At 35.3% G+C, this 17,091-nt stretch overlaps 1 protein-coding gene across 10 annotated transcripts in view; it reads left to right on the forward strand.

Annotated features, from left to right (window-relative positions):
- Positions 1-17,091, forward strand: part of INPP4B (inositol polyphosphate-4-phosphatase type II B) — a 687,800-nt gene that overhangs the window by 479,373 nt on the left and 191,336 nt on the right. For all 10 annotated transcript variants that reach the window (XM_074378084.1, XM_074378080.1, XM_074378065.1 and 7 more), the window contains 2 exons: positions 1,057-1,129; positions 12,245-12,392. In XM_074378084.1, the coding sequence (XP_074234185.1) occupies positions 1,057-1,129; positions 12,245-12,392 (221 nt within the window). The remainder of the gene's footprint in view (positions 1-1,056; positions 1,130-12,244; positions 12,393-17,091) is intronic.

A 17,091-nucleotide genomic window follows, 5' to 3' on the forward strand; every position in this document is an offset into this window, starting at 1 on the left:
TTTCTTTCTTTCTTTCTTCTTTCTTTCTTTCCTTCTTTCTTTCTTTCTCTTTCTTTCTTTCTTTCTTTCTTTCTTTCTTTCTTTCTTTCTTTCTTTCTTTCTTTCTTTCTCTCTCTCTCTCTCTCTCTCTTCCTTCCTTCCTTCCTTCCTTCCTTTCAAGCTGGAGATAGAAGGAAACTCACTTGAAGAAATAAATACTGGTCTCTCTGTGTGTGAATACAGGTCTCTTGACAAACTCCTGGGTGGGGCCAGAAAAGTTTTGCTTCCTCTGGAAGTTGAAGCAGAGTCCCATGCTTAGGGATGGACTGTCTGAGATACTGTCTCCCACTCCTGGTTCACACCCTAAGAACACAGCAATGTGCTCTCTGTGTTTCCTGTCTCCCGTCCAGAGGAGTGTCAGTTTTGTAAAGACCCATGAAGCTTAATCTATTAATCATAGGTTAATAGATCCATGATCTCAGGATCAGCTTATTTGTAAACTGCTTATTTATAAATAAGACATCAGCTGATTTATAAAACATCCTCATACTTTATGAGCAAGCGTTTGTATTGTTTGGCCAGAGACAAAAATCTCCTTTTGCCTTGTGAAATTAGATGCTACAACAGATTTTATCTTTTATTTAAAGTTGCCTTTACTTAAAAGCTAGAAAATAATTTGCTTTTTATTGATCCGAAATCAGCACGGGTGACAGAAACAGAAAGCCGTTTGGCTTGTTATACGTGATTTATTGTTGTGGGAACACATCTCTAGCATATTGGATACAATCTTTTTCCACTTTTCACTCTCTTTCCTGAGTAGTCTTTAACTCAAACTGAAATGTAGTCTATGATATCATAATATAAACTATATTATATATGTGTAAGTCAATGATCACCAGTTAAACAGGGTTCAGAGTAAAAATAAAGCTGAAAGTAATTTTACCAAAATGTCTGGTTCAGCCTTTTTGAAAGCATGTGCACTGCCTCGGGTTTCACAAGCAAAACAAAAGAATTTCATTTTCTATTTGGTTAGCTCCGAAAACATTTTTTTTTCTTTTTTCTTCTGTTCCTTCCTAGTGTGCCCTGGTATGTGAATGTCCAGCTCCAGAAAGTGTGAGCAGAAAAGATAACTTACCTTTTTTGAATGCAGGTATGTACCTCCGTTTTGGAAACTTATGTTAATTTCATATGAACATAGATTTTAATTTCCTGTGGACTCAGTACTGAACCTGGGCAGCGTTCCCACAGAATCCTGGTGAGCTCTCATCAAATACTGGTAATTATGGGAGTCAGCAGAGTGGGGAGGGTGACAATTGCATCCAACAGATAAATAAATACCTTGGCTATAAGGCAAAACAGATTCCTTTTAGCTGTTGGATTTTGTATTATCTGAAATAAGACACATTTGAAGAAGGAGTAAGTGTAAGAAATGTGAAGATCTTAATTAGTTTGAATTTCTAATTATAGAGCACAAAGTTGTTAAAGTATGTATATGGATTCAAGAGGAAAAATTCTACACACATTTGTACACTCCTGGGTGTGTATCTATATATTGTGTTACTTAGAGTAAAATGTTTGAATTTCAACAAAGCACCAAACAATGTGTTAAATGATGACTTTGAGACATCTGATACAGTTACACAATATGTGATAGTATGTATCTGTAAATTATGGAACTGATCTTTGAGTGATGATATAAATTATGTTACCAGTAGTAATAATAATAGTAGTGACTGTTACAGTGACAGGCAATATTCCAAAGGCCTCATACGCCTTACCTTACCTTGCTTTCTGATGTGTGCTATGAAGAAATTGCTCAAGGTCTCTACCTGACAGAGAGCAGGTCCAGAATTTAAATGCAGTGTTAATCCTAAGAGCTTCACTCTTAATTACTAGGTCATGCTGTTACTAAAGACCCATTAATTAACAAGTTGGTGTAACAATAGATTAAACCTTAATATTTTTCTAGCCTTGCTATGTTGGACATTTCAACAGTGACAAAGATGGCGCGATAATCAGATTAGTGAGTGATACCAGACTTCAAAGGCTTACAAGTTCATAACTCCTAAAGTCTTCTCAGTTTTTCTCTGCAGGAAGTCACTAATAATAGGGGATAGAGAAAGTCAGGCAATGTTTTGACTCAAAGAACTCAAAATAGAATATAGCAACCAAAAACCAATTAACTGTATTTATTAGTATAGGATTAACTGTATTTATTACTATAGTGTAGAAGGATTAAACCAGAGAAGAGCAACTACTTCTCAGCCTCTGACAAAATGTCATATTTTAGATGTTATTAAGGATGTAATTATCAGGAGGGATGTGCATCAGACAGTACAGGGACTACCCTGACAGCTAGACCAGCCATGCACCATAAAAACACTTGGTTAAGTTATCCTCAAATATCTAAAATACATAATGTATCCTCAAAGGTTCCTCCTCACATATACTTTTTCACCTGAAGGTTGACCAGACCTTTATCCTTTATTTCAGTGCGTCCAGCTAATCTATTTAACGTACCCAATGTCAATTTTGAGAAATAAAATTGAATGTGAGAGCTATTACATACATGTGAAGTACAGTTTGAATGAATCAGGTTATCATCAAAATCACCTACCCTTTAATTTTAAGACACTTTTTAAATGATTCACTCATGTGAACCTTGTAATGTTTTATGCACACAAAAAGAAACGCCATTTTAAAAATACTGATTGGTTTAATATAAACTTCAGAGAGAGACAGAGAAAAAATGTCTCTCGGAGTAAGAAAATGTATTACCTAAGGAAGAAGAGACAAAGGGAATATAGTGAAAATAAATCTGCAGCTCCTAATACTTGTGCCATTAAATCTGTAAGCCATGAGTCTTGGAAGCATACTAACTCTTCCAGATTACTAGGGTACAGTTCCTAATGTATAAATTGCAATATGACAAGAAACTGTAATATGACAAAGACAAGTGACACAGGAGTGATGGAAGCATCTTCATTCTGCAATGTAGATATACTTACTTAGTGGAGTGAAAGATGATTGATGGCTGCTTTTCCCTTTTCCTGGAGACAACAGTTTTGGTGCTGATACTCCACTGAGTCCTGCTATTTCTCTACATCCTTAGTCCAGGCAATCTGAAGAAGCACTCGGAACCCAGAATATTTGCCATAAATATTTCCTTTGAGCCTTCTTATGTTAGGGAAAGATACGGCTATGGGACAGTCAAATGTTATAAAAGCTAGATTAAAAACATTTTTAAATACAACTGAATGCTCTATATGACATGTTCAAAATGTAAACGTGCGTTGTGCAGGGATAGAATATGTAGCTAGAATGTGTACTTTTGACTTTGGCCTTTGTGTACCTTGGTGTTTGTTCTATGTGTTTATCTGTCTAAGCTCAGGAACCTTGGAATTAATCCTTTATATTCCCATGTGGTACTTTTTAAAACTCTGTAGGCAAAGGGAGCTATTGACATTCTTCTCAAGTCTTTGTTTCCATGTATTAAATGGAATGCGCCAGCCTCCAGTGAGTTGTGAAGTCCTTCCTGAGTGAGTGGAAGAGGATGTCATATCTCATAGCTGCTCTTCACAGTTCTATTTATATCTCTAGAGGTTTAATTCATAACTCAGGAAATTCACGTATCTGTCGTGAGACGAAAAAGAAAAAGCTCTTCCCCCTGAGGTCTCACTTTTTCATGCCCTGTTTGCCTTGCAAGTTGAGTGTCTATGTTGGGAGCCATGGGGAGTGGAGGACAGGAGGAGAGAGAGGATGAGGGGGAGGGGGAGAGTGGGCAGAATTTACAATTTCTTAAAAGATGGTATATAAGTACCTTCGCTATATGAGAAAACAGATTCTTTTCAGCTGTTGGGTTTTATATTTTTCTGAAACAAAAAAATGCACTGGAAGCCATAGCTAGTATTAGAATTGTGAGGTTCTTATTTGGACTTTGTTATTATATAGTTCATCAAATAAAGATTTACCTATTTAATGATTGGTTTATTCATTTATGCAAAACGGTAGTAAGAACATTTAAAGCTGCTCATTGTTGGGGACTTGTCTGCAGAACGGGGAGTTGGGGAGTGAATTTTGAACATAGAAATACAGGTGGCTGGTCTCTTCCCTGGTCACAGAGTTGGGTGTCCTGCCAAGTCACATCGGCTGAGGCACCTTGTCTTCAGCAGAGTAAGGGCAAGGCTCTGGTGGTGTTAGTATCAGAACACTGGACAGGCTGTCCCAAAGAACCAGTGTCACAGCCTGAATTTGCTAACCAGCAGTGTGACCCTGACAGACCGGTCAGCTTCTTTGGATGTCAGTTCTTTTAAAATGACCAAATTGACCTGGACCGTCTTTGATTTCCTTTTTGGCTCTCCGTGTCTGAAGTCTGAAGAGGGTCGTTTAGCTTTTGCTTTGTTTTCCTTCTGTTTAGAAGTACTTCATTGAAGTATTCACTTGAATCTGTTTCCCATGAAGTCACATATCCATCCTTTGTCACTTACGGTTGTCTTTTTTTGGGAGTTATTTATATTTAATAAGCCTGTAAGCTTTTAAAAAATTTTGTCAAGAAGACAATTCTCTCTGGATTTCCCAATTTTACCAATTTTCTGTGTAAAAGTATAATGCTGCGGAAAACTTCAGCCTGTGGACTTGGCTATTATTATGCCAAATCTGAGGGGCTAATGGGCCCTGTCACGAAGTTTCCTATTATCTTCACATTTTGAGTGAGGTTCCCCCTGTCAGCAAGCATTCGATCTGATACAGCATCTTTCTTGGTTGAACTGCATACTTCTTGAGTCATGAAATTATTCCTGATACATTTTTTAAAGACCACTTTCATGCTGTGGATTAACATGTGGGCCGCCTGTCCCACTCACATATCTGACAGCGATGATGTCCATGACCCTGTAAGTCGGAATCTAAGCAACAACTCTGCTCTTAGCCCTAAATCTGAGCAATTTCCCTCCTGTTTGGAGAATTTATTGGTGTTTGTCTTCCTGCCTCACAAATGAATCACACTTTTTCTCAAAAGAGTTCACGCTATCTTTGGTTCTTTTTCTCCAGATAGGGTTAAGCCATTTACTACTGTTGCTTTACAGAAGATGCCCGATTATGAGCTATTGAAGAAGGTACGTTGCTTATTCATTTCTGTGTCTGCAAGGCCAGACCACAATAGGAACTCAGGAAGTATTTGTCAAATGGCTGATAATGTGTGTATCTTATCATTTGAATTTATGCTTCAGGTAACAGAAAACTGCACTGTTATTCTTTCCATGGGAAAGATGTTCAAATTTAATTATTTAGGTTTGAAATAAAGGAATTTTTTACTAAATTCCTTTAAAATCACTGCCCAATTCTCATTTTTAGTTAAGTTTTTTTCATGTCTCATTTGGCACCAGAGAGATAGTCTTTCACAATACCACACAACTGAACTCAGTATTGGGGTAATATTTCCACTACCACCTCCATCCAAAGCAATGCATAACAATATTTTAAAAGATATTTTCATATTTCAAAAATACTTCCCTCTATACTAATTTTGACTCCTGATAAATTACAGCCAAAAGCAGATCCCCAGTTTCCCCTGTTTTTTCCTTTTCATTCATGAGATAGTAAATCAACTACCTTGTCAAATTTTAGATGGTATCAGTTTAGACTCACAAAAATATCTCTGTTGTATTTCTCCATACTAGTTTAAATAGATTGTGCCCTTGTATTTATAAGTCTATGGTATACAAAATATGGGGCCATATTGGCTTATAACACCGGCCCTTTATTCTTTATTTTTACTTTCCAGATTTCTTTGTCATTTGCTGTTTTAACAAACCCATTAACCTTACTCTTTAGGAGTTTTTGTATGTTTTTATTACTGTGTACTAATATAGTTAGGCTGTTAAATGGCTTCACTGTCTAGTATTCAATGAAATCATCTCTTGGACACCTTTAACTTCAACCATCTTCCTGCTATAAGTTCATCACCTCCTCCTCTGCCCACCTTAGGTAAAGGAGAAGAAAAATAAAGGCAAGAAGATGATATAGTCAAAAGTTTAACATCTGGTGGGCAAATGTGAGGCTGGCTTTCTCAGCTGTGGTGTTTTCCTTCTTTTATTCTGATGCCTGTGGTCTCCCTTATAGTGAGGTTTTTATTGTCCTTCCCTCTTGCATTTTTGCCACTCAATTTACAGTTTGGGGGGCCCTACCTGTTCTCTTGGGGAAAGTGATGTTGGGAAACATCTGAGTTGTAAGGTTTAAGGTCATTTCTGTGGGATGTTTGCATTTACTGGGTACTGTGCTAGGTGCAGGAGATAGATGAGGAAGAAGAAGACAGCACAGCCGTGGCCTTCATGAAGCTCCCATTCCAGTAGTGGACTCAGCAGTAAACAGACAATGATAGCACAACTGGTAAGAACCACGATGGAGATGGGGGTGGGGAATACAAAGGAGAGACACCCGGAGGGAAGGAGGAGGTTGAAGCCAAGGAAGGCTTCCTGGAGGAGGTGCTGGCTGAGCTGAGTTTATAGATGATTACTTGTAACCAAGAAAAAAGAGGGTGTTCCTTTGAGGTGCAGGGAATGCCTTGAACAGAGGCAAATTGACAAGAAACAGCTTTTCAGTGAACTATGGGTCGTTCCAGGTTGCTCTGCATGAAACATGAACCAGAAAAGGACACTTTTCTAGATGTGTCCTTTAATGACTGAATTAGAATGATCAGAACAAATCATTCAGCCTAGAACAAACGAAGCAAATCATTTGTCTGACTGCCCAAACTCTAAATCCAAATTCTACACACTGAACTTACCAATTGTCACCAACTGGAGACTACATTTCCACAAATACTATCTTTGTGTTTTATTCCAACATCTGTAATAGTTTTCCTTATTCCTGGCCTTGAATTGAAGATGGGGCGCCAAGAGCTGGTGGGTTTGGCTGGGCTAGGGAAGCAGCACTTGGTCCAACTCGCTTTAAATCCTATTTCTATTCTTTTTTTATTGTTGTTGCTTTAAAAACAACATAATAACATAACTTAGATTTTATGCCATGCGTAAATAAAGTTAATTTTAAAATTCCTGGGAATTTATTTTGTTAACAGTTTATTTCATCCTTTTTATCTTAGAAGAACTATTTCTTTGTTGTATTTTCTGAGCTCCTGTCCTGTTTTCTTACCCTCTCTTTTCCATTGTCATGCTTAGGACAGTGTTTTAAAGATTTCTATTTAGGTTTGCTTAGTTCTCATCTAATCTTAAAAAGAGCCAATCTGCATTTAAGATGTATGGATATAAATCTAAGATATTTTCCAGGACAAATGAGAGTGTGTCATTATCTAATTAGATTACACAGACATATCTTTACTAAGTCTAATGTAGCATTTGGAGAATAGGCAATGCATGTACATCCAGCTGAATAATGAAACACTTAAACAACGGTATAATTAAAAGCTACAGAATGAGTAGATTCTCCACAAGAATTTGCAGTACATTAAAATGGTGATTTTTGTAAGGCTTGAAGCCAGCTAAGTTAGATTCCACGTGAATATATGACTTCTACGACCTCCTGAAAGCAAGCAATTGCATGAAGGTAATCACAGATGAGCTGCCCCTGGAGAACTGTGTTAAAGACAACCTGATGAAATAAACATTTGGCATTTCGATGATCTCCTCAACCCTGAATCCTGGTTTCCAAAGTTCCCTGTTTAATCCACTGACATCCCCAACACAAACACAGAAAAGGGAAAAATCATCCCTATGATGTCTCACTAGTTTATCTTTTCAGCCCCAGGTTGGCTGAGCAGCCATCTTTCCTCACGTGTTGTCTGTGTGTTGGCTTTGTCGAACGTTTCCTTGGCATCTTTACTTTGATAATTCAGAGTTGAAACCCTAGGCTTTCACAATTGCTGAATCCCATGGAAAAGCAGGTGGTGTGTTACCTTGTTAAAGAGGACCCGTTACAGTGTCTGGTAGAAACGATGCAGAAACTTGAGTTGTGCTGCACTTTAAGGAGAGAAAAAATCTTATCATTTACTTTCTTTCTCTGTGTTCACCTTAGGGGATGGATCTCAAGGGGAATGTATTCATATCTGGACCAGCTTATTATCCAAATCTTTACCGTTATTGTCATTAGTAAGACCACGATGGGGTCCAAAATATCTTCCCTACTTTTCTCTTGGTAGAATCTGTCCCATGATGTTGTTAGCAATTATTTTGGCAACAGCAGTGAAAAAAAAAATGAATATGGACAGGGCTCTCTTTAAAAAGAATTTATAATAGATGTTAGTTACTGTTGCTGACTTGAGCCTATTGTGTGGTCAGAAATGCATCTTCTATAGGAGAAACACTTGGCATTAGTCGTGAGCCAGAGCTGAAAGTAGTGGGCTCATTTACACAGCTGGAGTGTGTGTGCAGAGCTGCTGAAATTGTATCTCTGCTATAGGGGAGAAGCATTTATAAAATGACAAAAGCATTCATCATTTATGGCCCACTATTCAATATTTGAAGCATGAATACCATGCCTTTCTTTTATGTGAGGACGACAAAAATTTCCCCACTTTGATCCCAGCAAAATTTTGTGTTGAGAACATCATGTCTAGTCTGTTTGTAACCATGCAACAAATTTCATGGTAATTAAAAGTCAGGCCTTTTTTTTTTTTTTTTTTTTTCATTTTCTAAGTGATACTCCCTTATACGGTATCTCAGGCTACAGAGTAGTTCTTCTTGCTTTATGCATGGTAGGTACTCAGTAAGCAGTGCTGCTGGATCAAACTGCATTGTAAAATGGATCCCACTAGGTCTACATTGAGATCCTAATAAATATATACAATTTAGTATTAATGTCTGGAGATCTATGAATTTCAAAAGGTTAGAACCTATAGCATAAATGTTAGGAGACATTATGGAGAATTTCTTTTCTTGGTAGATCAAGTTGCCTAATTTTTTTTCGTTTGCCCCAAACATTTTCCTTAAGAACCAGCTGCATTCCCACAGGATCCTTGGATGTTTGTTGTGTACTGGGTGGTCAGAGGAGAATTCTATACCCCAGTAATCACACTGTCCTTGATTTCTACCTAAGTTATTTCAACAAAGTTTTATATTTAGAACACAGTGAAGAGCATTAAAATGAAAATACTAAAATCAAAAGTTGAAGGACTAGTTTGGGATAACAAATTAAATGAAGAATTTTATATTTTGAAATTTATTTAAAAATACAAATTTTCTAAAAAAAAAAAAAAAGTTATTTTATAAATGACAAGAAAAATCCAAAGATTTTTAACCATGTTTTGGGTGATGCAGAGAGTCTGTGTAATCTTGAAGAAAAAAAAAAAAAAAGAGGTTAAAAAGCAGTGCATATACTGACTGTAGATAAACCTAGTAATTGAATATTTACTTAGGTTACTAGGAAACATTTGGACATTTCCCAGACTGAGTTTTTGTCTTACTGTAAAAGGATGTGTTTACTATGTTAGCTATATTAGAATTCCTGAGATACCGTAAATGGTTTACCTGACTGACAATATATTGAATTTCATACGTACACTTTTCCTTCTCCAATTCTAGAGATATGACAATAGAGGGTAATGGTAAAATTCTTACATCTTTAAAATATTGTCACTCTAAAAATGAATGAAATGTCATAATTTATTTCATTGACTGGCTGTAATTTATTTTATTTCTGTTAAAAATATATCTGATAAGGGCTAATATTCAAAATATATAAAGAATTCATACACATCAATACCAAAAATAACAATCTGATAAAAATGTGCAGAGGATCTGAAGAGACATTTTTCCAAGGACGACATACAGATATCCAACAGGTACATGAAAAGTTGCTCAACACAACTATTCATCAGAGAAATGCAAATCGAAATTGCAATGAGTTATCACCTCACATCTGTTAGAATGGAAAATATCAAAAAGACAAGAAATAACAAGTGTTGTTGGCAAGGATGTGAGAAAAGGGAACCCCTGTGCACTGTTAGTGGGAATGTAAATTTGTGCAGCCACTATGGAAAACAGTATGGAGGTTCCTCAGAAAACTGAAAATAGAACTACCGTGTGATCCAGCTATTCCACTTCTGGGTCTATATCCAAAGAAAATAAAAACACTAATTCAAAAAGATACATGCATCCCAATATTCATAACAGCCTTATTTTCAAGAGCCACAACATGGAAATAACCTAAGTGTCCACTGACAAATGGATAAAGAAAATGTGGTGCATATATATATATATATATATATATATACACACACACACACATATATATATGACTATTATTCATCCATAAAAATAATGAAATCTTGACATAACGAATCTATGACAACATGGATGGACCTTGAGGGCATTATGCTAAGTGAAATGTCAGACAGAGAAAGATAAATACTGTATGATCTCAATTATATGTGGAATCTACAAAACAAACAAAACATAACAAGCAAAAAAAGAACTCAGATTCAAAGGACAGATGGTGATTGCCAGAGATGGGGTCGGGGGAGGGGGTGGGTGGAATGATGGAATGAGTGAAGGATGCCAAAAGATAAAAATTTTCAGTTATATAATAAATAAATTACGGGGATGTGATGTACAGCATGATGACTATAATTAATATTACTATATTACACATTTGAAAGTTGCTAAGAGATTTTTAAAGTTCACAAGAGAAACTTGTGACTATGTATGGTGACAGATGTTGACAAGACTTATTTGGGTGATCATTTCACAATATATACAAATACTGAGTCATTATGTTGTATATCTGAAACTAATATAATGTTATATGTCAATTATACCTCATTAAAAAGACAAAGAAAAGAAGTATAATTAGCCTCATATATGGATCTGTGATAGAAGCTGACTGACAAAACTTAGAGGTCATGTTTATGGCAAAAATATAACCTTTTTGGACATGCAACTCTAGATTTAAAATACTGTCTCTAAACATACTGGAAATATTTGACTGTCTTCTAGCTTCTATTAGTGCTTTGGAAAAGTGAACATTCTGGCTAATTCTTATGGGGGTAGATAAGTGTACTGGGAACTTTGAATCTGGTCATTGGAGAATCAGATATTTGAAATCAAGATTTCTGATGCAGTATTAATTCTGATAATTCTAATGTCCAGACTGGACCTCTGAGAATGGATGGTTGCAGGATGGATGAATAGATCCTCATTTTAATGTTCAGATATATGTATATATCTACTCAGGTAGTGAAAGAGATCAGTCTTATAGAAACCTAAAATGTTGAAAGGCTTTTTACCCTATGCATTGAGGAGACTTGAGCCACATACCAGGCTCCGCATTGCTTAGAGCTTTACATTCATTTCAACATCAAATTCTGTTTTTAATCAGTTTTCTTGGTAAACAGGAGCCAAATAGTCATAGATAACTTGACTGGTGGTTGACCTGATATTTTGTTGTCCATTAAGCTTTGCTGTATTGCAAAATATATCCATTGCCCAACAGCTATGGAAATAAAATCCTGCCCTGAAATTTAGGGCTTGGGAGTGCAATGGGAGTGCTGGCCTCATAGAAAAAGCATCAAATATTATCTTAATATCTAGCCCAACACGTTTTCTTTAAATCTTTTAAATCCTTGATGACATGACCATGTTCCTTCTCCCCAAATCACTGCTCATGCATCCCAAATATTCAGTTTGTTCATAGCCCCCCAGCCTCTGATAATATATGGTTTCTGGAAAGTATGTTATTGATTCATTGGCACTAAATTATGCATAATATTTGAATTGTAGTAGATCTTAAGCCAAGGAATGAACCGTTCTGACGCTTAAGAAATAAATCACTTTTGTAGTAGGGTCATTTAAAACCTCTAATATAACATATCAATTGTCACCTACTATATAAGTGGGTAAAGTTGACTAACAGTGATTGGAAGAAATTCAGAAATATATGTTTTCAAAGTAGGTATGATATATAAATTCATATATTTTTATCTATATTTATAAATACATATGCTTCAAGAACATCTTTAGAAGAGAAAGGAGTTACTAGGTGGTAAATCAGAGAACAGTAGCCACATTTTTTATTTGGAGTTTAATGTATCATTTTTTAAATTTTATGAAGACTGTATGTCCTAGAACCTACTGAAACAAAGATGTAAGAGTAAAATTCTTAGAAAATCAAATACCTTATGGATTATGATTTTAAATTTTTGATCAGATCAATAATTAGAACGGTACCCTGATTAATGATTTTGTTCATTGATCTTGATCTAAAGTGCGTATCTTTGTAATTTAACTATCAAACTTTTATTTTTTTCTCTTCCCAGTGTTAAAGAATCCAGTGTGTAAATTATATAGATTTCCCACATCTGACAATAAGTGGATGCGAATCCGGGAGCAGATGTCAGAGAGCATACTTTCTTTTCATATTCCTAAGGAATTGATCTCTCTTCAAATCAAAGAAGATTTGTGTAGGTAAGAGAAAATGATTTATGGTTGCCTCTTGCATTATTTATTTTTTTCTATAAAACGTGTTTTTTCTTTAAGTATGATAATAACATAAAAGTCTAGACCTGCATTGTCCAGTATGATGGTCATGAGCCCTGTATGGCTGTTAATCACTTGAAATGTGATTAATCCAATTTGAGATGTTCTGGAAGTGTAAAATACATACCAGATTTTGAATTCTTAGCACACACACAAACAAAAAAAAGACTGATTTCATAATGAAATGTTAACATTTTGGCTATATTGAAGTTACATACAATATATTGTTAATTTTACATATTTTTCTTTGTACTTTTTACATATGACTATGAGAAACTTTTAAATTACATGTGTGACTCTCATTTATGGCTTGCATTATATTTCTGTTGTAAACTTGGTATCTAGCCAATAACCTGAACTTCGAGCTTGCTTATAATCTGTGTGTCTTTACCTCATCTAATTTTGATTACTATTTCTATAAGAAATTCCTACTTGATTCTTCTTTGGATTACTCATCTGTAACAAGACTTTCAGATATTTGTTGTTCTAAAAACTCTTTGAGATGATTGATAAAGTATGCTATGTGAATGGACAGTATTGTTAATACAACAAAATTAAATCTGTTGCTATAGTACAACAAAAGGATTTGAGAGCTGATTGTTGATAAGAATATTTCTGAACCATGACTAATGAAACAATTTGCTTCTCTGCCTTATAAACCTCTAGTGACTAAAAATGCTGTTGTTACACCTCATTCATTATACTACAAATACTGTTAGGGCTCTAAAACTCAGAAGATTGGCAAATATTTTTGAGTTAACATTTTGTAATTGCTGAAATACAGCAGAGTGTGAAATGTACAAAAGTTGGTATTCCAACATATGCTCAAAAAGAGTTACCTGATAGCATTGTACCCCTGTGGTCTCTGCGGTCCATAGGGATGCCATATTGACCTTAGCCAGTGAGCACACTCTGGACAGGGCAGTATTGACAGTATTTGTTAGGACAGGAATGACTGCACTAATGCTGTATGTCCAAGTGAGGGGGGAAAATAAAAGAAAACAAACAGAACCTGGATTTTAGGGGAAATCAGACAGAGAAAAAGAGAATTATAGTATAAATTAATATAATGTAATCATTAAATTATATTATAATATGCAGTTAATATGATATAACATAATATAATAAATTAAATTGAGAATATAAGAATGGGACATCCTTCTGCAAAAGGACTTGAAACATTTTTGTTGATTGGGGGGAAACTCCAGCCTAGACAGAGCTTTACTCTGAAGTTCTTTTCTCAGCCTCTTTTACCCCTCATCTTATGCAGATCCCAGAAAGTATGTTACTCGCCTCAGCCTTCCTCCCAACAGCACAATTTCAATAGATTTTCTCACCTTGTTTGATGAAGACTGTGGGTGCTGTAGTGCTATTTGTCTTTCAGTACTTGCAAAGAGGGCAAAATACTTCATTTGCACGCTTGGAAATCTATCCTGAGGGAATTATTATCAATTATTTTAATTGTTAATTAATTATTATTAATTTTTTTTAAAGCTTGCCGTTTTTTCCTCCAGAAGAAAAAAAAAAGTTGCCAGGGCAACTTTATATCATGGTCATTTACATTGCTAAGGAACCAAAACAACTATTTTCTGAATCTTTGAAAGAAATATTAACTAAATTGTATCATTTTAGTTGGTGAAGAGCAGTAAGTAAATGAGGAGCAAATATAAGTTGTCAGTAAGTCCCTTTTTATATTTTGTTCTGTGTAGAACCTGTGGACAGATGGAGACAGTTATGGGTGGATAGAGAGAGAGACAGACAGCCAGCTAGACAGGCAGGCAGACAGAGATACAGATGTACAATATTTTCTTTCTTTTCTTTTCTTTTTTAGGAATGTCAGTAAATACAGTATGAACTTAGCCGTATATCAGGATTCACAAAAACTTTTTCTTTTTTTTTTTTTTTAACTTTTTCTTAAAGCACTAAATAGTAAATACTTTACAAAATAGTTTACAAAAGCGAGCTGTCCCCTCTTAATTACCAAGATGATGAATTTGCAAACATGATCAGTCCTTGACTTGTGTGAAGTCTGGATTTTGGAAATCCTACACTTTCATGATACATTGACCCTTTTAATCTCCCTTTTCAGCCTAGATGTAAACTTTTCTACTTAAGCTGGTGACCAAATGCAGTCAACTTCTCTGAGTTGATGTGTTACCATTTCTCTGTAGGAGTGTTTAGGGAATTATCTGAATATTTTGTTACATAACTTCTCCCTTACCAAGGGAGTGGAAAGTGGAAAACTGAAAAGACTGCTGTGATTGATCTCAGCCTCATAAACTCACAGATAAAGATTTCCTAAATTTGACTATGGATTTAATTGTGAAAGAAAACAGCAGTTAAGGAAGGGAACTAAGGAAATATGAGATGTGCTTATAATCACAATTGTATCTGAAAGACAAATTATTACTAGTGTTTCATTTTTTAACTCGGTAAGAATGAAATTCCACTTACACATTTGAGCGTATTACTAATTTTATCACATCTGGGTTTGATACGCACTTAAGAGTAAGTTAGCATGAGCCTCTTGCAGGGACCACATGTGTGCATAGTTTTGCCTCTTTGCATAACGGATACCTTTATGTATAAATGAGGAAAATGTTATCCTTCTCAGCCGTGGAGTGTGTATGTTGGCAGGTACATAACGATGCAGCAGTTATTTTCCATCACTTATACACGGTGTCTGTCCTTGACTGCAGCTGCCATCTAACAATTCTCTTGCTGTTAGGCTGTTAGTCTCTTAGTCTCTTAGTTTACATGACATTAGACTCAATGGGAACTACTTATATTACATTTGAGGTTGTACACACACAAAGTCTTAGGGCTTTGATAGCATTTAAATTCTTTGGGGGCTCCTTTTGATTGACCTAAGCATTAAATACCTTCTGCGTTCAAGTTCAGGTACATAACAGCTTTTGCATTGGCTGTGAGGTGTTTTCACAGTACTACAGTTTGAATTTTATATTATAGTTTAGGTCCAAAATAATCACAAGCAGGAAATCCTAGAAATCAATTTATGTTTACTGCTGTGAAGAAAGGCTTATATTGTGCTTAGCAGTTTTCTGATTCTTTGCTCCTGGAGCCATATTTTACAAATATATAAAATGTATGGTGAATTTTTTTTCTAGAAAAATGATATATGCTCACTATAGAAAACAGTGAAAATACACAAAATATAAAAAAGAAAAAGGAAAATCACTCTAAACCCACCACCCAGAAGAAATATTGTGTCTTTATGTTCTACATCTACTCTTAATCTTCATGAGCCTCTCAATGGGAAGCAGAGTTTTGGTCCCATGACTCTCCCACCCTGTATCATGTTTAATTTCTAGAAGGAAAATAGACTAGAAATACACTAAACTATTAGTAATATGCACACTAACACTAGCAATGATTATTTCTGGATGGTGGATTTAGAACGGTAACTGGGTTATTATGGAGTAAGTATAATGGAAAGGGAAGGAGAGAGATATGTTGAAGATGGCTCAGAGATGCGAAATACATCAAGGGATGTGTGTGTGTGTGCGCGCGCGCGTGCATGCGCTTATATGCATCTTCCTGTTTTAATAATGCCTCAAGCTTTAACTTCTTTCGGCTTGGGTTGCACACAGACAAGTTATGTAGGTCTCGCCAAACTACCACCTATACAATTTTTATAGCTTGTTTTCGTGTTGCTACATACTTTGTTTATGTTGAGTGTTTTCTTCAGATTTTGCACTACTTCAGAGGTTAGCTGTCCTTATCTACATTGAAATATTAGTTAATTGATAAAATGATGGAACTTGTGGAGTTGAAGCTTCATGACAGCTCTACACACGGTAATAAATGACCATATGCAAACATATGTTTAAATGGGAGACTTTGGGAAGCCATAGTGTGTTTGGCTTTATCAAAAAAGTATACTTTTCTACCTTATAAAATGATGGAAACCTATTATGGCACAAAAAGTTTTAAAGAAATGAACTTTCATATTTCAGTGAAAATGAACTCCATGGTCCATAAAACACCCCAGGAAAAAATTAGTTTGATTAATATCCTTCATTTCTTCCCTATACCTGTTTTTCTTCCTTGGTCCCAAAGGTGGGGAAGGAGAGAAATTTTCTGGCATATAATTTTGGGAGTCTAAGAAGAAAGAATAAGAATATTTTGTAACAGTTAACTTTAAGGAGTTCTTAGATTTTATAAGACATAAAAAAATTTGTGTGTGTCATGCAGAAGAACAGTCTTGTAAATAAAATATTAAAAATATGAACCAAATACTTTAGTAGGGAAAATGTGATAGGATTTTGGGACACACAAACTCTAAAAGTTTTCTAAACATTTCTTTGAGAGAATGTACATAATTTGTCTTAGATGATTTGTGTTTGTAACCATTGTACATATACTAAATTCATAGTGATAAAATGTTATGTCAGTGAAGACAGACACTTTTGTTCAGTGTTATATATTTCAAATATTCTGTATTTATTTTTAGAGCTCTGTTACAGACTGTGAAAGTTGTATCTATCTATATCTTAAATCTATTTCTTGAGCATAGTATATTCTTATATATTCAAAAGATGGTCAGTAAGATACATTGAAATCCCAGGTTGAAAGCTTACTTGCCGCACTGAGTACCATTTTAGAG

Source organism: Camelus bactrianus, chromosome 2 (assembly GCF_048773025.1).
Source record: "Camelus bactrianus isolate YW-2024 breed Bactrian camel chromosome 2, ASM4877302v1, whole genome shotgun sequence".
Lineage (NCBI taxonomy): Eukaryota > Metazoa > Chordata > Mammalia > Artiodactyla > Camelidae > Camelus > Camelus bactrianus.